A 23,286-nucleotide genomic window follows, 5' to 3' on the forward strand; every position below is an offset into this window, starting at 1 on the left:
TTCTCAAAATCGTATTTTTCATCTACACAACAAATATCAAATCAGTAAGTACTGCGGTTCTCAAGATATTTGAGTGGACGGACGCCTCACAAACGGACATACATACATACATACATACATACATACATACATACAGACTGACGACGGACGCCGGACGGATACCCATCCCAATAGCTTCTATAGACTATAGTCTATAGTAGCTAAAAAGTAAATATCACTGGAAATTCTGTTTTTCTGTGAAAACGAGCAGAAGAAACAAGCATACATAATGGTGGGATTTTTCCATGTTGAACTCTAGTATGGAAAAAGACAAGCAAAGACATGAATGAGCTGAAAATGTCTCTTTTTATTGTAAGTTACAAGGGAGTATGAAGGAGGCCAGTAGTTACAAAAAAAAGAGACTACAAAAATGAATATCAAAGAATCTACAAAACGCTTTCAAAATCTATCCCTGGTATTTGAATGACACAAGACTCTTTGGCATGGCTTGGTATCTTTGGCTTTTACAAGTTGTATTTTGTTATAAAATAGTACATTTGTACATAAAGGGAATAACTACCATCTATGAAAATCTGTACAAAATTAAAGAATTATTTATATTAATTGACGATGATGATCTGTAGATAACAAATGAGAAGTTCTGCTGCATGAGAATGTATAAAAGATAGATAGATCATGCTGGCTGGTTTTTATGCTACACAGCTGAAGAACATTGGTATGTCTTTTAGTACTTTTTAGTGTAAAAAAAAACACTTCCTGTACTGAACAATTAAAACTGTCCCTTTCTGACAAAACTTTTCCAAAGGACAGCAAACATCGTTGAAAGTGCACTTGCAAAACAAGTCCCCAAGATATAGAAATAGAACCTGCCAGTACATTGATTGGCAGGCGCGTTCCACTTTCCGGAGGGGGGTTTTTTGCAGTTGTAAACAGGTAAGCTGGTCTGTGTAACGAGGTTGCTTCTCACGGTTTTGTAAGGGTATTTTACAGAAAGATTTCATGGAAACTTTCCATGGTGATCTTATGCAGTACACTTTGCTCCCAAGAAAAACAGGACTTATTAACAATGGAGGTTTTTATTCCCTGTGGTGATAGTCTACGTACAAGACAAATCTTATCTCTGGATTCTGAAAGACAGGTGGTAGCAAGAAGTTTACTAGTAAGTTCAAAGGTCACTAGAAGGTAACAAGAACAATACACACTTCAAGTCAGCTGTCAATCACATTGCCATGGTAACTTGCACTTTATACATTATGATCGTTCTAACATAAAAATACACCACTTGTCAAAATCAGCCCTTTTGAATAGTTTTGTCGGACAACAGTTTGACTTTTTATGATTTTCAAAAAATATCTCTCCCTTAGCGTGCTACATTACTGTAAAATTACTACATGCTTTGCAGAAGTTTCCTGGCCTCGGTTTCCCAACAAAAGAAAGTCGTGACGGCTTTTTTAGATGAAATGCGCTGGATATAATGCTTCAATAGAAGTAACAGTCGGTGTTCTAGAGAGTCTTTAAGCCTGGTAAGAGAAGAAGAAAACAAAAGTGAAATATTGATACATTACGGGAAAAAGAAAAGAAAGCAAGGATAATATTTTGGTTATTGACGACAAAAACAACAAAAAAGCCCGCAAAAATAAAAAAGAAAACTGCATATAATCAGCTTGCCTGAAAGAAACAAAACATTATTAGAAAAAAGTACCTGTCAGACATAATTAAAGTTAACACTGAATTATTAAAGAAACAAAGGCATTGTACAGAAAAAAAGATTGTAAGACAGACAAAAAATTAGTATGTTAAGGGAAAGACAAAGGAAAGCTATCGATTGAGAAAATGAACTAGTGAATGAGAAGTCTTCAAATTATCCAAAATAGATCAAAGGTTTAGCCAGAAAATAAATGACAAAAAAATTGGAATACTAAAATACAAATTAATACACTCACTGTTAGATGCCTGACAGCAGACTACAGTGAAAAACTATTTTTTTCTGCATATTCTATGAAAGTGTAAATCATAAAATTTTGTTGTACATGCAATATTGTCAGGTTTTACTATGACAGCGTTTTGATGTTGCCCACTTGAAGGAATATTTTAATGATTAATTAGAGACAGACATCAAGCTGTCACCTTTAGCTGTATTATTTCAACATAAAACACAACTTAATAGTTTTTTGAATTCACACAAATTATGATACAGAAATTTTTAAAGAATTCACATTATGTAAATAAAACTTGGTACAGTTTGTCATATAGCTTAGAATAGGGACAATGCTGAATATCAAACACACCTCGTACAACCAACTCAGATTTGCAGTAATGTTATCCTATATACACTCAACTATATGTAGAGATAAAGTTCTAGAAAGCTATATGAGAACATCAGAGAGGCATAGAATTGAATTCAAGCTGGATAGAGACAGCATTGCAACATACCCTTGTACAAAAACTTGAGTATTTAAGAGGTTAGAAATCTGACAATATTCTACAGTTATATCTGGACAATCCTCAAAAACAGCCACACTGGAGACATGACTATGACAGAATGTGTGCAGTGTTCTGGTGACTAAGTTAATAAAAAAATTTAAAATCTGAAACTTCATTTTGAACTGGGGCTCAGGAGTACAGAACTGGAATACTGAGCAGTGATTATATGGATTAACCAAATGTTTAATGATGAGAATTTGTTTTCAACACATCAAAAAGCAGCAAGCACAGACAAAATGTTCTACAATTAAAAAGTTATCTTTTGTTTCCTTCACGTATCAAATTTTGTCGGACAGGTTTTTAGTAATAAGCACTCTATTGACAATATGTATAATCTTTCATTCAAATCATTTTTTTCATCAGTGTGAAAAAAGTTTTAATGCCAGCCCTTAATGATACACTTCAAAATCTCTCTGACATCATACAGTGAGGCCAAAGTCAGTGATATTGTAGAACATTTTACCTGTGATATCTGCTGTATACTTACGGTTGTGTACACATGTTGGTTGGCAAGAAGTTTAGTCATTCTTGCTATTAAAGTTACTGAACGACACTGACAGGTATGTAACGATTGCTGCTCAGTAATTACTACATAGTGTCATTATGAGTTTGATTAGGTTGCTTATTTGTTTATGATGAGAAAATATTTAAACGATGAAAAAATCTTTATTTATTGACTCGTATCCACTTAAGAGAGAAATGAGTGACATGCAGAATCGAGCAAGGAAAAAAAAACCCAAAAAGAACAACGAATCCAAAGAAATAGTTGTTCAACAGAAGCAACTCCAACACGAACAGATGACCGAAAATGAAACAAAAAAAAATCACTTCCGGAATGAAAAATTTACGTTGTCTGTTACATGAATGAATTCTCTGCAAGTCTGTTATACTGAAAAGCAAAAACGTTGCATTAAGTGAAAAAAAAATGTTGAAACCACTGCTACCTTGGAACATTCCATTCAAGCTTACACAATCGATTTCTAATTGTCGCCGGTGCTACCAAATTTCTCCAGTCTACCACTTACGTCACCGCCCCTAATGACCGGTTTTTCTTTCGGAGTTGGGGGAGGTGGTTGCTGGCGTGGAGGGAAAAGAATTGGATGAAAAGACAAATGTCGGGTGTCAACCAGGAGAAATGTATTTACCTTAAATTGTTACCACAGAAGGTGAATCAGTGAGCGTCTGGTTTTTACTTCTGCAAATCATTAATGAAGAATGGTTGGTTATATGGAAAAGGAGATATCACACAATGCCATCGGCAAATGAAATGACGTAAATAAAAGCTATTAAATAATTAGTACACCAAATGAGGGTATAGTTGATACAAGTGTCTCATTGAGCGTGCTCAATACACTGACAATATAAGACTTACAAACTGCAGAAAGGTCATGGGGTCACTCGCGCCATTGTGGATGAGAAATTGCCACTGATTCAATCAAGGCTCCCTTTGATATGATTATTTTACTGTAATACTGAAGTCTGGTATTTTCAGTTACATCACATCATGTGCACTGTACATATATGAATGGCACCTTGTCAGTGACTCATGTTTGCTTAATTATTGCATGACTGACCCTGTGACCTCAAATGTCAACTTACGCACAAGTAGTGATTCCTGTATGGGAAAAATATTATTACAGGTGAACTGAGCACGCTCAATATACAGAATAAGGGAAAATTTTCTACACAGAAAAAAGCATGCTACCAACAGCTGGTCTGTCAATGTCTTCTCCAGGTAGAAAACAAAACTGCTACTAAAATTCATTAATCAAGTCAAATTGATCACGTGAAAAACAAAATTGTAAATGAAAATTCATCGCGGTTAAGCTCATTATCTGTTGCTTCCAGAGCAGTACAAATATTAATTTAGCATGTAAAAATCCATCACTGTATCACTGCTAGAGCTTTCAAGACCTGGCCAACAATGTACTGTCACTGTCATTCTATGGCTGCATGACTTCAGGGAACAGCCCTCAATTTACAGGGAATATTACTAGGCTAGCTTGGTCTGTGAATTATTGCACGGAAAACTGCATGGGATGCCACTGGGGATTATATCGGCAAAAGTAAGTTGGATAAGGCACTATACGAAAGTTCTGTACTACTGTGGAACCCATGGATCTTTCATTATTTATGTGTTGAGGTGAACTCCCCTTTTGACTTTACAAACAAATAAAATGTCAGTTTGGCTTTGAGATAGTTTGACTTTCATGTATAACATAAGGGGCATGGTGGTATAGCTTTGAGATAGTTTGACTTTAATGTATAACATGGGCGGTATTGTGGTTCAGCTATGCGGATGTGTTGCTTGGTTTACATGTACAATAATCATAATGTGAAAATACATTTTGGTCTAAACAACCTGATTTGGACAAATCAGATTTTATGTTTAAGGGTATCAATATACGACTTAATGATGAAACCAGTAACATGCCTAAAACTTAGATCTAAAACTGTGTTTTACTGAAACGTGACTGCATGTACGGACTATTGTTGTTCACTTTGATATTGAAAGACATAAACTTTTGCTCAACCCTTCTTTCAAAAGTCAACCTTAAACCATTCCTTCAAGTTCAAAAATAAAAGCCTGAGGTCACAGTGCAAACTTACTTGAGCTACAAATTGCCTAAAATTTATCAATATTTGAAACTGAACTGCAGCACTATCCTTGTGTTATCTCAACAACATTTTTAATTTTCACATGGATGTAGTGAGCTGAGACTCAGAAAAATTAATTTACTCTACAAGCTTTGAGATATGTTCACACAAGCAGCATGCCAGCAAATACAGTGGTTTGCATTGAACTGTTGGCGATATGTGAAGTAGACATACCGGTACTGTAAAATTGAGGAGTTATTGCCATCACTGGCATACGTAATTATCATCTAGTGGTTATATCAGTCGATCACAAAGAATCAACTCTGTGAAAGTTGAAACATTGTCTGAATGGAGGTCTGACATATAGCCAAAATAATACCACCAGATATGCACAAACGAGGATTGCAAATGATGCTTTCTGACCGTTAGCAGGGTGTGTATGGATGTGTGATGTTGTTTTGACTATATGTGACCTCCTTCAAGACAATGTTCAACTTTCGGAAGAGTTGATTTCTTTGTTATTGACTGATATTATCGCCTAGATGATAAATAGGCCTGACAGTGTTGGCAACTCCTCAATTCAGACAGTATGTCTAGTTCCCATATTTCCAACAGTTTGATGAAAATCACTGTAATCAATCATATTTCAAATCAATCACCGATGCCCCTTCACCAAAACGATAGGCCTGTATATTATTTCACACTTTTGTCATGCATTTCATAAAATTTAAACACTGAAGAAAACGGACAAAAAAACAAGTAAATAAGGAGTTTGATAAATGTAAACAGCGGTGTTAAATTATATACTCTTCAGAAGGACAAGATCAAAGGTCAAAGGTCAGGAGGAGTGGGTTTGTACCTTGACGACACATAGGGATTTCTGACAGAAACTGAAATCATACTTTCTGTGACTCTGTTAATCTTCCTTTTCATCAAAACCCATATTTAGAGAATTCCTTTTTCACGAATAAAACATTTATTTTTGGCATGTTACAGTTTACTTTGAAAGAATCTGAAGGTCAAATCTATTTCAATCCTGGTGTTGAGCAAATGCGGCAAATTCTAATAACTTGTAAACAATGGGCCTTATGACCACTACAGTATGAGATGGGTAAAATTGAACCTGTATGTATCCCTAGGAAGTCTCCTGGAATGAGAACTAACTATAGAATGTTTCAATGAATACTGCTGAAGCATGAACAGTACTTTGCGCATATCATAAAGTCAGCATTGCGAGAAGACATATGATTGGTTTTTATGTTGATTGATATTTATTTATTTATTTATTTATTTTCTTTTTTTTGTGGGGGGGGGGGGGGGGTGCAAAATAAAACATTTTTTAACTTGCAGCATTGATCATAAAAACATTACTCCCAATACAGAAAAAGAGAAGACCTGTTTCTACATCTCTGAACAGGCTTCTGAGCCAATTGATAAAAATCTCTGTGATGTAACTTATGGTTCATCTTGAAATTAGTTTTTTTGCCTCTTACAAATGTGAGCAGCACTTGTATCACTCCAGAGCAGCGTAATTGTGCAAATTTGACACTCCACCCTTCCACATGCAATACTGGTAGTTGATGGCTCTGAAATGCATTCTGGGAACATGTACCAGGAGAGCATACAGTCATACTTAGGCTCCAAATGCATTCTGGGATAAGCAGCGGAACGGCACACAGGCAATTTTTTCCCCATTATAAAGAGAAAATTTCTCCTCCGAAACATCACTGCCTAGAAAAAAGCCTTCTGTTTCTGGTAACCAGAGAACGAAAGTTACAGTAGTTTGATACTAGGTCATGATGGTTTTTGAAAATTCACAGAATGCAGAGTGTTATACAATTGCAGGAGTTACTGTATCTGCCAGAAACAGAAGCAATATACTGTTTATCAACAAACAAGGTGAGATATATACATTAGATGTGAAACAAAGAAAACAACAGATTAAATAGTATGAAATATATTTTAGCAAGTTATCAAGTTTATTTTGTACAAAATCAACAAAGCAGGTGGTGAAGTCAATATCTGAAAGCATTATAATCAAGTAATCGTTAAAACGACTGATCAAAGAAAGTTAACATTAGTGCAAAGCTATAGAATTTCTATTCATTTGTGTTACACAGGGTTTACTTACCTGGGCTTCGGAAAATTTGCTCTTCCTGTGAAAAAAGAAGGAAACATAGGGGAAATTATGAGATATTCATACTAGCAAAAGGTCTTTGGGTGTATTACAATGTATCTATCACAGTGACTGTAATTGAATACTGGGCATTAATGTTTTAGAGAGTAGAAAAAGAAACTCTGTTTTATAAACAGAACATGAACAACACCAGCAAATAAATCGAAGGTTGGAACTAATGGAGCTTTACAGGACAGGTAGTGGTAGTTTTTTTCAGCCTTTTTGTTCTACATGTTGATTACAAATTCTTGTCCAACTCTCCAAAGCATGTTGAAAAACCTGCTATTTAGCTTGTCAACACAGCTTCTATACGTGTAAAATGCACTGTTATGTTACCATTTAAATTTGAATTCTAGTCCACACCAGAATTCACTCATCGACAATAACAATCCAGTCTTTACATGTACAGGCTGAGTAGAATACTGTGTATTTCAACATGCTTTGGGGAGTAGAACAAGAAACTGTAGTTGACATTGAAAACAAAAATTGGGGAAAAAATCATCAGAAGTTACAGCTACTGGTCCATTAACGACATTATAAACTGAACACAAAATAGTAGTGGTGGACAAATCATAGTTGGTGACCAGGCAAGTTGTTTCCAGTACAAAAACAAACACACAAAACAACAAATATAAATCTCTCACTTACTTGTCGGCCTGTGCAAGTAGTTTTGCAACATCTTTCTTGGGACTGTAAGAATAAATTATAATATTTTTCTGTAAATGTTAAGTAAAATTTGGCGCATGGGAATTCAGGAATATTAGACATAGTACTACTTTTGACAGCAAAAACAAATATCATAGGTATTAAAGATGTGTATTGGTTATGAAGCAATGACCTCTGGTGTGTGAGTTGCCTTAGATTGTTAAAATGTAATACAATCTTGACTTCTACAGCATGACACAGCCAGAGCTCTCTCGCTGTCTTTAACAGAAGTGATTGCTGTGAACGTTTTTTCATATGCACATCAAAGTGCATCCACATGAACTTAAACTTCAAGGAACATCTACAGTTATAAATCAACTTGTACCACTGACTGGTTGACTTTTGGTATTTTTCACAGGTTAAATCATAAATGTGCAGAAAAATATAAAGAGTAAAGGTAACAATGTTGAGGACGCTATTCTCTGGACATCTGGAACGAAGCAAGTAGATTCAAAATCCACTCTCACAAAATTTGTGAAAGATATTGTGATAAAACTGCCACCTTCAATGGCTATAGACATGAAATGATAAATAAACATACATCCCCGATTGCTAATAGATATATTGCTGCACATTGCAAAACTAAACTTATGCGAACATGAATCTGATAACATTATGCTCTTTATCTAAATCAGGTCTTTGAAGTAAATGCACCCTTGGAGCTTGAAGCCAATTCTTTTTTTGGTAGACTGGCTCATATGGAAATCAGAAAGGATTTCTGACTTTAAGTAGAACACGGATGTGAAACTTACGCATTCTTTTGCATATCCTTGATACGTTCATTCAGTTCATGCATCTGCAAATGATAAAGATTGGATACGTTAGTTCTAGAATATAACATCTTGTAGCATACAACTACTCTACGCAGCTAGCTCTGTGACTAGAACACAACCAACTTGTGCAACATCTTGATGGCCACATGTTGTAAACCTATGCAAGCTTTGAGGCGATGAATCAAGAGTGCATGTGCCACCATGGCAGAACATGGAGAACACCATCAAAGGCCTTAACCCTTTGAGTGCTGTAATTTTTCCAACCAAAAATTTTAGTGCAACATTTTACCAATTTGTATGAATTTTTCTGTAAATGTTTTGATAATTTTTGACCAAACAGATATAACGTTTTATTTGCTACAGTTTTTCATCAAAATTTTGGCAAAAATCTGAAAAAAATTTAACTAGGTTACATTTTATAAAGGTGACAAAAATTGACTTTGGCGCTGAAAGGGTTGAGGTATGATTATAAATTTATTTCCTAAAGTTTAACCATAACTCCTTTCCAAATTTAACCTGATTTGAACAGTGTAATAGTTTTGATAAAACTAAGTTTACCACAAACCCTTAGCCTGAACTTGAATCTGAACTGAGCAGTGTAGGAATGTTAATAACAATGTCAATGACACTAAGTTTACTCCAAACCCTTAAATTCAAACCTATTCTTAATAGAGCAAAGCAATGCCATGGCATTTCAAGGCAAGAATGAATAATTATTGTCAGAGAATAGCTATTGTCACATATTGTAACTATTGTCACATTGTAATTAGTGTCATATCATAACTACTGTTGCATATTAATTATTGCCACACAATAACTATTTTCACCTAGTAACTATTTACAAAATGTAACTACATTGTCACATTTTAATTACTTTCATAAAGTAACTTAGTAACTGTTTTCAAATTGTAACTATTGTCACATTGTAATTATTGTGACGAAGTAACTTTTCTGCTAAAATGCAAATCTTAGAACTAACTTCAATATCTTTGGGGAATGTAACAAGACCTATGCAGTATAATAGTATTACACACCAGAAGAAAGCTGGGCTCAACCGTCTGTATGAAAACAATAAGTTTTGCTATGATGGAGCCCTCAAATAGCTTTATGAAACAAGTGTACCACTCAAAATAATATGGAACTGTGACTACTGGCCCAGCTTTCTAAATGTGCGAAGGTTGTCGTAACTGTACCTGTGCGATTTTCTTGTTTATAAACAATGTATTTCATGCACAATATCTAGGTATCTCACGTCAACATAGCTGCAACACTTAAATTTTATGATGTACATTATGACATACATACTTTAACTTTCATCAATCGTATACCTTGAAGACAGTGTTTACATTGGTCGTATGGGTTCAATACGACCTTTGAGCACAGTTCCGATGACCTTTCCTTAAAGTTTCATTATTAAAGTTTATACCATTCACTTGCCTCAACACATATAGATTTTAAGGCTTGGTGAATTCCTTCTCCTTGCCTCTCAAAAGAGATTAAACTACAATGCAACCGACCAATGTTTAAAATCTTAAACTTACATCATATTCTTGTAATTTCTTCTGTGCTTTAAGGTCAGCAAGTGAATCTAAGCAGACCGTTAGAAGTTTGTGGAATTCCCGAGCTCTTTCCTTCAGAGTTTCTTCACCGGTCATTACACCGATCTTCAGTTCTGGAACTTTCTCTGCTATGTACTTGTTTTTCTCCTCTCTTTTTTGCTTGCTGCCTGTCTTAATCTTTGGCTGCAAACAAAATGGTTGACAAGCATCGCTGTCATCTTTTGATCATGGAAAACATTCTAACCTTTCTGATACTTTGGTATACTACATCTTGGAGAGTTGTTAATAACAACATTGGGTCCACCTCTCATTTTTGCAATAGTTAAAATTTTTTGCAATTGAGTCAAACAATGGCTACTACACAACTCAAAACATTCAATTCTAGTCAGTTTGTCTGACTGGTACAGTTAATGGTTTTGCGTGAAGGCAACTCTAAACCATACTTCTTTTGCTTGATTTTTGTGGGAAGTTGACTTATGACTGGCGATGCAGAAATGGGTTACATGTACCTACAACAGTGTGATAGAAACTGTCCTTCAAAATGTTGAAAATATTGTAGCATCTACCAGTACTGTATTAAATTAAGTACTGAACGTCATGCAAGTGTGTTGCTCTACTGAAAAGTGAAAGGTATGTGACACAAGCTATTATCTACATAAAGTGATCACTATTGCATTGACAAGTCTGAGGGTGATACTAGGTAAACGTTCCCTGCAAAATGTTGGAATAGAGTAATTACTTTTCCACTCCATTGGAAAGCTTGAGTATGTGTGATAAGAGGGTAAAAACTTCATTGCATTATATGAGAATGTAGCAACAATTAACAGTTGTCTTATCTGCTTAAGACTTAAACTTTTGTTAAAGCTTTCCTCAATAAATCTTTCAACAATTCTCTCACCGAATCAAGAATACAAATTAGGGGTCACCATACAAATGTTGTACTAAAGAATCACATTATGCAATTTACATATACCGATATTTGAAATTTAAAATGGCCATCATCCCAGTGTTAACTTTCTTTGAAAAAATATTTCTTTTTGACTTTTGAAAAAAACAACATTTTTCTTGCTCCAAGAGCTTTATAAATGAACCCTTGCAAGTGTTAAGTGGTGGGCCAGAAAGGATTAAAAATTTGAGTCTGAATATCCGTTCGTGAAGCTATATATCAACTTAACATGGACTAAACTACTATGAAATACCACACACCTTGTCGCCACCTGGCTGATTTGCCTGGATGCCCTGAAACTGCATCATACGAGCCTTTTCTCGGTTCATACGTTTCTGAGCAGCTTCGGCCTTACGAATCTCCAATTCTTCCTTACGCTTGCGGGCTTCTTCCTACAAAAGACGTGGAACAAGACAGCAGGTAAGTAACATAGATGGGTAGGGAACAGAATCTCAAACAGTCAGAGCCCCTGTTAATAATTCTGTTGCTTATCTAGGTCTACTCAATTCACTAAACTTTCTCACAGGGGGTATATCCTACAGCAAAAACATATTCACATAAATTTATAGAAATTGAAACAATAGAAGAGAATATTATGTGAACATTCAATGCATTCTGAAGACTGTAAACCCAAAATTCAAATGGATTGTGGTATGAAAAAAATGTTCAGAAATGTCAATGTATTTGTTTGTACTGCAATAACATGACTTGTTCAGTGTCCTGTACGGTATTTCATAAAACGGTCCAGTATTCTCAGACTGCCACACTCTATTCCTGACTAGGTGCATGTTGACAGCCAGTTGGTGTTTTACTTGTTGTTTATATAGTAATAAAAGTGTTGCAAACTGTCAAATGATCTAGAGTGAACCGTAAATATTTTCCAGGAGTGTGTGTAATGAGTTGAACTCAGTCTGTCTATACCGGTATGTTGTGAAATAGGGAGAATTTTTAAATGGGCCACAAAGTCTGTGATGTAGTTTGCTCTAACTCACCTCTGCCTTGGCCTGGCTTTCTGCTTGTCTTTTTTGCATTTCTGCTTCTCTCTCCAGTCTCTCCTTCCTGCGTTGTTCCTGTGGAATTGTGGGTAGAATTCGGATATGAGGGGGAACTTAATCACTTGAACATTGTTGAGGTATGATTGTAAAATTTTCTGATCCTGTGAAGGAGTATGTATCCTTTGGGGTAATCACTGTTTTACAACAACATATTGGCATGACATTGCCAGTTTGCAGTATGTCCTTTAGAAATCTGGTGATGTATTGGGAAATTTTCCTTCGATGAGTGACAACTTGGTGTCTTCCTTCAAGGCAATGTACAGAATTGCACAAAATCTTGATTCTTATACAAGGGAGTAGTTATTTTTATCATAAATTTCTCAGATAAATAATAATATTCACCGACCTAAAATGGTGCACTATATTCACTAGCCTAAAGTATTGCACTCTCTTAGAGTTCTATCATGACAACATTGACAACATTGAGAAACTGTCAAGTAGTTTTACAGATGATTAAAGGTACCGGTATACTGTCACCTGTTCCAATTTTGCCACAGTTACCATGGAAAGACAAAATCTAACCACTTATAGATTTAAGCGGGTGACCACTTTTTAAAAAACAGCGCCCTCACATGGGATTTTGAATACCAAGGAATGCCCCTTTGACCATATATGGGCATATTTAGATTACAGGTGACTGTATATCTTTAATGTGTGTTATTTGCTTCAGATTAGAAAGTACTGCATGTCCCATTAGATGATTCATGACAAGCATTGTCAAATGATCAAATTGTTTTTGATTTGAGGTATAGAAACGAAATGCTTACTTTTCGTTTTCTCAGCCTTTCAAGATCTTCTTCTAGCTGCCGCTTTTCAGCCTGATGCTTCTCAAGGAGTTCACGGAATTCTTCTTCTTGCTCCTTGCGTTTTTTCTCTTGCATAATCTAGCATGGGCGATTGGAGAGAAGAAAGAGAATGAGTGTGTTTAATCAGGTCAAATGAAATGAGTCTTCTAGATCTATTTAATCACTTAAAGGCCCAGTAGCTGTAACTTTTGATTACTTTTCCCCTGTTTTTGTGTTAATGCTAACAACAGTTTCTTGTTCTATGACCCAAGGCATGTTGAGATACACAGTCTTGATCTTGTAAACTCAGCCTGTATATGTGTAGACTGCATTGTTATTTTTGAAAGTGAATTCTGGTCCAAACTAGAATTCAATTGTAAACAAAACAGTGCATTTTATGTGAATAGATGCTGTGTTGACAAGCAGGTGTTTCAACAGGCTTTGGGGAGCAGGAGAAATTGAAATTGCATACAAGACAAAAAATACGAACAAAAAATTATCAAAAGTTACAGCAACTGGTCCTTTAAAATTACAATAGTACTGACGAAGTATATATAGCGTTCAGTAAATAACGTCAGAAACTTTTAGGCCCCATTTGAAGACAATTCTAGTCAGAAATTTTTATCAATTGTAATTATTTATCACATGCCTTTTTCATTCGTTAACATTTTATCTTTTTGAGTATGTTGTACTGCACACTGTGATGTTTTCAATGTGGAAAGTGTTTTTAAAATGATAAATATTATTATTATCATTATTAAAACTAATATATCGACCAGTGAGATGGCTAAAAATGTTTAGACAGTGGTAACAATACAAATTAATCCACTGATCATGAAATGGTCAATCAGTGTACAAAAAGGTTCTGCCCTGGAGAAGGTTGTAACCATGGTTATGTCTGTTTCAAAAGATTTGTATCAGTACATGATGGACGATGGAACCCTCCTAATTAAAAATCTGAACATTGTATGTTTTATTTGTATTTGGATATGCGAGGCTTTGTTTGCTGTTCAAGTTCAACAGTCTGCTAGCAAACTGCAGAGAGGTCCAACTTATTATAATCATGGTCCATTATTATAAATAAAATAAAATAATTATAATTATAGCATGCTAAGGATAATGTACATTGGGCACATACAGTTGGTATGTGTGTATTCACATTGTCAGGCACCAGGTCATGAGCAGTCTCTGTTGCCCCTCTTGATTACTCAGGGTATTGATGAGTAGCAAAATGAGGGTGAGATTTTCTCTCCCCCATCCCCCTCCCCTCAAAGGCGGACATGACTTACTCTCATTTCTCTTTGTGCATCTGTCTCTTGCGGTGCATCTGGTTCACTCACAGATGGTGCTGGTCTGAAGAGGGGGAAAATTTTACAGGAAATTACGATGAATACCACGCATAATCAAAGAAATACTCTACCTTCAGAAGTACTGGTATGACACTATTGATGACATTTCAGTGTTACTATGCCAACAGTGACTTCAGTCATCATGGCACTAGACAAATATGTCATGTGATCATGAAATTTCAATTTCACAATGTGGTATTACGTACACTGTTGTTTTCATACGTACGAGATATGGTGCAGACTTGTCCAAGTAGGATTACATTCACATATGATTGCTCATGTTTCTGTATGATATTAATAGGTTCAAGATGGGTTGGCTATGGATAATCTCAACTCCAATTGACTTTGAAAAGAGAAATTAATTTACCTCTTTCATCAACAGTTACAGCTATGTAATAGTAATCAACAAGAATATATTAAAATTTAGTGATGAAAGGGTAGCGTTGACTCTGGCTAACCTGACATATCTTTTTTTTGTTCTCTTTGATTCAAAAACATCTTATACGTTTCATTTATTGGTTGATGTCTGACTCAGTAAAGTCACTGAGTATAGAAATTCTAGTTGAATGTGCCTCTGGGACAGATATTTTAACTCTAAAATGCTTACAATTGTTTTCTGATCTACCACTTGTGGGGGTTCAATTTAAACCTCTTGGAGAAAGAAAATTTTCAGTCTTACTTTTTCGAAAAACCAAAAATTGTATTTTCCCCATACATTTCACACAAAAAATCCGTAAATGTTAGGTAATTTGTTTCTCTGGTACTTAAGTTTGCACGGTGACCCCTGATTTTTATTCTTGATTTGGTGAGAGAATGGTTGAAAGTTTCACTAAGGAAACTTTGAGCAAAAGTCTTTCACTTTTGAGGTGTGTGAACTACCTTAAACCTTAGAAGGTATGTTGAAATTTGGATGTACCACAAAAGAGTTGTTTCTCACCTTGGTTTTGGTTTTGGTTCTGGTTCTGCTGGCGCTGGTGCTGGTGCAGGTTCTGGCTCTGGTGCTGGTTCCGGTGCAACAGGCTCTGGTTCCGGCTCTGGCTCTGGTTCCGGCTCCGGCTCAGGCTCTGCTGGAGGCTATTGAAAAAACATTTGCAGGGAATAAAATGAATAAATTTCCAAGCTTTTATTTGAAGCCTGAAACTTTATAAAGTTAATATAAAGTTTCGGTGCATCCACACTTATGTATTCTTTAGATCCAGACCTTTCTGTGCAAAGATTCCCAAAGCTGACCAAGTTTCTAGTGCAGCAAATCACAAGACAGGTTTGCACCTTACTCACAGCTATCCTACCATGATGTGGCCATGAAGAAAAATCCCAAAACCGCCAAAAAAACCCAAAATTCTAGAAAGAAAGCCAAAACATAAGATATTGCATGTTCAAGACACTACAGCTGAATCACCCACTGGGCGTCTCTTTCGAGCACAATTCATCAAAATTGTGTCATTTCACATTACATGTTAAACGCTGGATCTGACTGAATCTAGGAGTGTGTCTAGGAAAAATGCTCATGTCATCTCATCATGTGCACGTTGGCTCCAATTTGCTAAAGCTTATGCAAAAATTGCTGACCTCATAGAGACTTGGTCTGATTCCTCTAATTTTAAAATAATTTTTGAAATATCAGATATTATTTTCTTGAAAAAATCAGTTTCCTAAAAAGTAAAGGGTCAGGACGAAAAGGTAACTACCATCTGACAGATGTATTTCAGTTGCAATCCTATAAATATGACCTTCTTTGCATAGCTATCTACGATTCAAAAAACACTACTTCCATTGGTCGACAGTCAAAAACTAAACAAATGTACCTCAATTTTAAGAGTACCATACATTTACATATCAAAACCTAACCCTTTAATTGAATAATAAAGTGTTTGCCGAGTATAAAACGGCACAGGCTGAACCTAACCCTAGCTAAACCACAAAACAATGCGAAGAAAACAATTAAGGCACCATTGAACCAGGTAATACAGTTTGTCAAACAGTGTATCAACTGAGCTAAATTCTATGGAGCTTTTTGATAAGTGAAAGTGTGAGAACTAATACATAAATCAACCATATATCTTACTGAAGTGAATAGAAAAGGACTGACAACAAACTTTTATGAATGCAGTATCCAAAGACTTTTTAGACCTACACTGAATAAATCTTCTTGTTTTGGAATTTCAAAATCACTGCATTGCTCAGTGAACGAAAATTGTAAAACTACTGAAGGAAAATTTGGGTTGACCCAGCAGTTATTGGGAATCTGATTGTGACTTCTATGACCAAGCTGGAAGATTTGAGTGCTAGGAAAACTCATACATGAGCCATCTAAATATATTTTCACAGAACAGCAAACTTTGTTTAAGCTAGGAAAGCTATTCAAAAATCAAGGGAAAAGCTGCATCACCTCAAAAAATCACAGTGCATCAAACATCACACAGGAGAGGAAGATCTCAGGATCAACAGCCAGTGTACAACAAGTGTATAACAAAAACAAAGTTGAGGAGCATGGGAATAGACACACCAAGTTAAAGGGCATGGGATTTTGACACACCAAGTTGAGGGGTATCAAGCCACACCCACTTACTTCTTCCGGTGCCTCCTCTGCAGGAGCCTCCTCTGGCGGGGCCTCCTGAATTCATGATTGTTCCATGGTAAGTTAGTAAGAAGAGACATGAACAAAATACACAGAAAAATAAAGAGAAACATGGAAGAAAATAAAATGGAAAGACAGAAAGACCATGCATGCAGATCACACAAGGTAAATAAAAAGTCTCATTGTAGGAAACTAAGCTGCATGGACTGGGCAGATAAAGAAGCATGTATGCAAAGGTAAATTTCAAGACTTTGGCTGTGATCTCTTTGGATTCAGATTTCGCAAACATGGATGAGTACACAACATTGGACTACAATTTCAGAGAATAAGAAGAGGTGTGTTGAGGCATGTAATTGTAAAGCTGGTGGCAAATGAGGGCATTTTTGCCTGCTGTAGCAGACAGGGTTCTGGTGCATGAGGGGTTTTGGCAAAACTAAGATGAGGAGCAGTAGCTTGCTGGCACTCCAAGGTGAGTGTATCAGGTAATGATGACACACAAAAGTCACATGGCATGACCACTGACACACCAAGTTAAGGGGCATCATATGGCCCACTTACTTCAACCGGTGTTTCCTCGGCTTGAGCCTCCTCAGGTGGGGCTTCCTATGTTCATAATTATCATTTTATCAATTAAAGTTAGTAAAAGTGAACGGAACGAAATGCAAGAAAATTTTGAAATAAAATAATAAATGTGCAAATCACAAAAACCACAAACACAACTAACTTCACACTGTAACAGGACAAAAGCATGGAGACAAAGGACATCCCCTGACAATAATACTGGTAATCATGCAGGATGTTTTCAATTCTCACAGGATATTGACATGAAATGATGGAATTCCAAATGGCAAATGACTCAAAGCATACGAGATGTGGTGGGGCTAGGTGTCACCCTACAAAAGCAACTGCAAACACAAATTTATGGGACACTTGGGCATTAAAATTGTGGCACTTTGGGCATTAACGGTTGAGTTAAGGGGCACTTGGGTTTTGACATAGTGAGTTAAGGGGCACTCAGGTAATGATACCAAGTTGATGGGTATCTGGCAACCAACTTACTTCTTCTGTTGCCTCCTCAGCTGGGGCTTCCTAAATAAATTATTATTTCCCGTTTTGAATCAAGTAATGAGACAATGAAAACAAAAAAATAATTGCATCAAAACAATCAAATCATGACAACATAACACATAAATGCAGACTTTACAACATGCAGCACAGAATAAAATAAGTGTGATTAAAAAGTACACCACATCCTACGGAGTCTTCCAAAAAACTTCTATCAAAATGACATATTTTATAGATGCATGAAATATTTAGACAACAGACAGCAAATTTTTTTAAATTTCACAGATGACACATTTGAGACAGCATACGAAAATATTTGAAGAATTTTTTGAATACAACACTGCTTTAAAATTTAAATGGAAGGCCTCTCTCCAATTTCAGTGTGTAGGTTATTCAAATTTTTGCTACAGTATAAAATATAAGACATGTACGGTCCCTCCACAGAACCATGTATATGTGAATGAATGAATAAAATATTTTTCTGACTAGCTCTTGCAGCGGACAGACCTCTGTAGGAAGTTTAAATAAAAATAATAAGCAAACTCATCATATAAAACAAAACCAAGCACTTGAAAACCAACATGCATCACTGAAACGCAAAACCAAAGGTAATGTATGCAACCAAGGTTTAACAGACAGTATTAGTGAACACTGATCAACACACTCTTGAAGTCATGTGTCTACACCGACAGTGAGATGTTTGTTGACGTCAAGCACATGAACAGTGAGGGAATACAGTGATCCGTTTTGTGAGGGTGGTGGTAGTAGGGTTGGGGAGGGGGGTCACTCAAGAAACTTACTTCCGCTGGAGCCTCCTCCGCTGGGGCCTCCTCCTGATGAGGAATAGCATTACAGGGATAACACTCATAAGACACACAGACATGACTTGTGGTTGTCACAGCTGACAGTGTTATTCAGTTCATGTTTGTCACATGGATTAATTACAAACAGTAAATTGTCAAAGTTTTTTCTTTCTAACAGGGTAATTAGGCCATGTTTTCCCTCATAAACCATTCCTGAAGTTTGCATTACAAGGGTAATCTTTAAATTGCATTGGTAATGCATGGTAATTAAAATTATAAAGAATTATAATTTGACACAGAACTAAACAAATTCAATAGAACTAAATCATCATATCAATAGATTACTCAGTGGCAACAAATTAGATAAGATTACAGTCACTTCTTACACTGAATGGGAGGTACAGCAGCCCTTCAAGTGCTCTAATTTCTCTCACCAAATTTTTTGTGCATCAGTTTTCCCTTATTTTAGAATTTTTCTGTAATTTTTTGATGATTTAATTCGGACCACATGGGCATAATTACTTATTGGCTACAGTTTTTGATCAAAATTATGAGGGAATATGAAAAAAAATTCTTTGGAATTGAAAAAAATTGTGTGTTACTGTTATATGTTATAAAGGCGACAAAATTTACTTTGGCACCCAGAGGGTTAAATATTCTCATAAATGGTTGTAAACAGGTGTATACAAGAACCTCTTTTGTACACAAATATCAAATTCTTTCTTTTGTATTATAACCTGTAACCTGACTTGCACTTTTGGAGTTTACAAAACTGCAAATGAAATAATTTTAAAGACAATTATTCTATAACTAGCAGCATCTGGGCAAAATAAATCAGAAAGCATCAGTGAATTAAACCATCTGGAATGCTCTGAGCTGGCTAATCAACTGATACCTGACACCAACAGACATTAAAGCCATCCAATATAGTGCTGATCACGATTGCAGTTTTGTAACTCGATATTTGCAGGCAATCTTTTTGCAACTGCCGTTAGAAATTCAGAAAAACATTGTTTTTTTTGTGAACATATAGATATATCGATTCACTGCTGCAGCTTGTGGTTCAATCTTTTGATACGTTATTGTTATACTATGGTTTCAATAACATCATTGGTGGTCATAGAGACGGTTATTCCTCATCAGTGGAACCTCAGAAAATCTCGTGAAATCTTTCAGATGAATAATATTATATATTGACTTTGGCATATCAATTATAGGATTTAGATCTCATTATGAATAAGCCCTGCAACCTTGGCCTGTATCACAGCAAGAATGTGTTCTCGGAGAGGGTGACTTGAAGTTGAAGGTGATGACCTGATGCTGGTACCTGACTGACATTGGGAGAGGGGGGTCCTGAAATGTTACTACAGAAAATCTGACAAGTATTATTTTCGTTGAAACTACTTCAACATCCTCTATTATTACCTTAGCATAAAGTTATCATGGCCTCTACATGTTTCACTTTTGCAAAAGCCTTCACTCGGAGTTTCTTACGAAAACAACTGGGATGCAACTTATGTCTGGAATGTAACTTATTGACTATTTAGTAGTTTGTGAGAACAAAAAATACCAAGCCTACCTCTGCGCCCTCTGCAGCTGCCCTGAAAAAAATAGAGAATAATTCTGTTGAAGCATCATACTAAAAATCACCCAAAGATACGAAGGTTTCCCCCCGTGCTCAACGTCATGGAGATTTTTTGGCTGCAGACGACATCGAAAATTGCTCTCTAAAAGGTCAAAAGGTCAAACAGATGTCACTAGAGGGCGCAGTTTATAAAAATCTTGCTGTCTGTCGGAAGTCATTGACAGTACACTGTTTTGCTTCGGTCCGAAAAAAAACATCAAGAATATCACACTTCAAACTTACTTTTCGGCTTCCCTCCTTCTTCTGCGTTCTTCACGGCGGCGAGCTCTTTCTTCAGATTCGTCTGCCATTTTTATATTTAGTAATAAATATTAAAAACCTGGGCAAAAGGAAAGTGAGGAAAATGCACATAAAACTGAGGAAATCAACAAATCATGTATGCTCTAATAGTCTCAAAGTCACTACCGGACGTGGTATTCACAGAACAGAAGGACATTGAGATACAAAGAGGTGGGTTGTACGTAAACATACTTGGTCATTACTCTGATTACAACCTAAATCTCCGCACGTACAACAGCAATCATTTACACGCTTCTCGTTACGAGCAAATTTTCATTATTATTAAGTTGTAAGAAACGATCAAGAAATATGAACTGCGGGAAGTTAAACAAGGGAATGCAAGAACATATTGTAGAAAGTATTGATTATTTGTTGAGGAATGTAAGTCGGGCCTAAGTTCAAGGTAAACAAAGAATGCTATGAATGTCACAAAATAAAATGGAACGATATTAAAATCGGAATAAATACTTTCGAATGGGGCATCATGAAAAAATAATAATTCGGTTAGTCAGCCTCACCGATTTGAACTAAGGTTTTGGAAGACAGAGCAAATCAAAACATTAAAAAGTATAACGATAGTTCAAAAGAATTCAAAGGATTCATAGTTTTTTGTTGCCCGAGTTCTTGGCTAAACATTATGATCTATTTGAGAAACAGAACGTGAAGATATATCCACCTGAGACGGAAATCTGGAAGGATCGTTCAAAGACGAGGAGGTTGTATGGAATGGTCATTCGTATATAGTACTTGGAAGAGAATTGTTAAAATGTTCGAAATCGTTTTTTAAAATCCCCTAAAAGCCCCATTCTGCGCATGCTCACACCACATTTTCCCCGAGAGTTCACATTTTACGCATACTTGTGATTCCCTTCGCGGCGAATCTCGTCTGACCTCATTAAAAATTCTGAAAATATTTTGGTACGAACTTTGTCATCTTGGAAAAAAATCATCGATTAATGTCAAGAAAAGACCAAAATCAAACACACCGATCCGGTCAACTTCAGAGATTGTCACCGACTTAACCGTGACAGACATTTAAACTTTTGATGATCGAGGATGACCGTCGTATATGTGACCGAAGATTGGGACGCGTCTCCATTTATGGTAACATCTTTCTAGACAACATCTAGCTCTAGTAAAATAAAATGTCTGACATTTACGTAAATTTGGGCATTTCCACGCTGTATCCGTGGCAAAATTATTTCCTTAATACACAGGTTCAACGGCAAATACAGGCTCCAATACATTTCCGAGTATCACCAAAAAATTCCAAAGCAATCGTGTACATGGAAGGATGGTGATTGATAAGTCCTACAAGCCGGCGATAGAGATTTAATTTTGTAGCTGGAAAGCAAAACTGAAGAAGAGAAAACTTAAAAGTGTAACAGAGTTATATGAAGCGGGTGGAAATGAAATCGTGCAAAGTTTACAGAAAAAAAAGATATATTCTTACCAGAAGAGAGAGAAAAGACAGTGCAAGGAAGCGGTCAGAATCCCGAGATCGGTAGCCGACGGGGGAGAAAGTTGCAGAAAGCGATCCTCCTTGGTGTCGTGTGCAAAAATTTAAGCACTGGGTCTGGGTCTTACTCGAGATAATTTTACCAATTTCTGATATGTGAGCAGCTGACTAGGTCGACCACTCTGCTCGACCAATTACCGAGGCCCAGGGATGGGGTTGCAGTTTTCACCATGATGACGGTCGTAATCGGACACCGATAACCGCAGTATTTATTTATTCATGAGACTTCTCGAGTCATCCGATTGGTTCCAGATAAGGTCGCCAAGGGACGTGTAGCCGAGGATGGAACTTCGACAACTTCACGTTCTCATTTTCAGCCGAGAACCCATTACAAGATACCGCTTTCTGAAATCTGGCATCATCCTCCGCAAACTTTGGGATAATTTGACGTGTCACAATCTTCATTAGAAAGTGTTTTCTCTACTTTGATATTCAGGTTAACACTGATTCCATCCGAATCGTCTGATGATCGGATCGGATTGGATCTCCCCGCTGCATGATGTGCAAAGTTAGGTCTACATTCCGTTAAATACCTGCATCGACTGTGAAAGTGGACGCGGATCCCAAAAGAGTTCTGCCAAACAGCGCGAAAATGTTCTGTGTGGACTTCAGGCATCTGTTATTCGATAGGAAGGTATTAATTTAATTAAGAGCACTTTGTTCGTAAAGCGGGGTTATACAGAGGAATTTTTATCTGTTATTTCTGGAATTTAAGTATTGTTTTTATGTACATTCTGAATACGATACGAAGCGAATACTGTGCATGCTACATACTGCTGGACCCGATAAATCATGTGACCTGTATGCATGGACATCAACCAGACCTGAATCGAAAGTCCGTAATTTACGGTTGCTGGACAATCTTTATCCGTGCTTTGATTCAGACAATGGACAGAAAGAGCCGATGGTTATTGTTTGGATGTGAGTACGCTTGGTGAATTACACAACTCGATCAGAGAGGCCATTG

General features: G+C 36.4%; 1 protein-coding gene across 28 annotated transcripts; it reads right to left on the reverse strand.

Annotated features, from left to right (window-relative positions):
* Positions 1-326: 326 nt before the first annotated feature.
* Positions 327-22,494, reverse strand: LOC139137442 (troponin T, cardiac muscle-like). Of its 28 annotated transcripts, none has more exons than XM_070705545.1 (18): positions 22,254-22,471; positions 20,744-20,840; positions 20,456-20,477; positions 18,874-18,906; positions 18,068-18,097; positions 17,567-17,611; positions 17,000-17,044; positions 15,368-15,504; positions 14,371-14,434; positions 13,064-13,180; positions 12,234-12,311; positions 11,502-11,633; positions 10,278-10,478; positions 8,716-8,759; positions 7,907-7,948; positions 7,214-7,238; positions 3,429-3,560; positions 327-1,520 (listed from the first exon to the last, which is right to left on the reverse strand). In XM_070705545.1, the coding sequence occupies exons 2-17, from the start codon at positions 20,809-20,811 to the stop codon at positions 3,465-3,467; spliced, it is 1,179 nt and encodes a 392-aa protein (XP_070561646.1). In that variant the 5' UTR covers positions 20,812-20,840; positions 22,254-22,471; the 3' UTR covers positions 327-1,520; positions 3,429-3,464. The 28 variants fall into 28 exon arrangements, with proteins under 28 accessions (XP_070561646.1, XP_070561687.1, XP_070561695.1 ...); XM_070705586.1 differs by lacking the exon at positions 3,429-3,560 and adding an exon at positions 3,630-3,679; XM_070705594.1 differs by lacking the exons at positions 3,429-3,560; positions 22,254-22,471 and adding exons at positions 3,630-3,679; positions 21,477-21,523.
* Positions 22,495-23,286: the final 792 nt, after the last annotated feature.

The sequence above is a fragment of the Ptychodera flava genome, chromosome 1, assembly GCF_041260155.1.
Source record: "Ptychodera flava strain L36383 chromosome 1, AS_Pfla_20210202, whole genome shotgun sequence".
Taxonomy (NCBI): domain Eukaryota; kingdom Metazoa; phylum Hemichordata; class Enteropneusta; family Ptychoderidae; genus Ptychodera; species Ptychodera flava.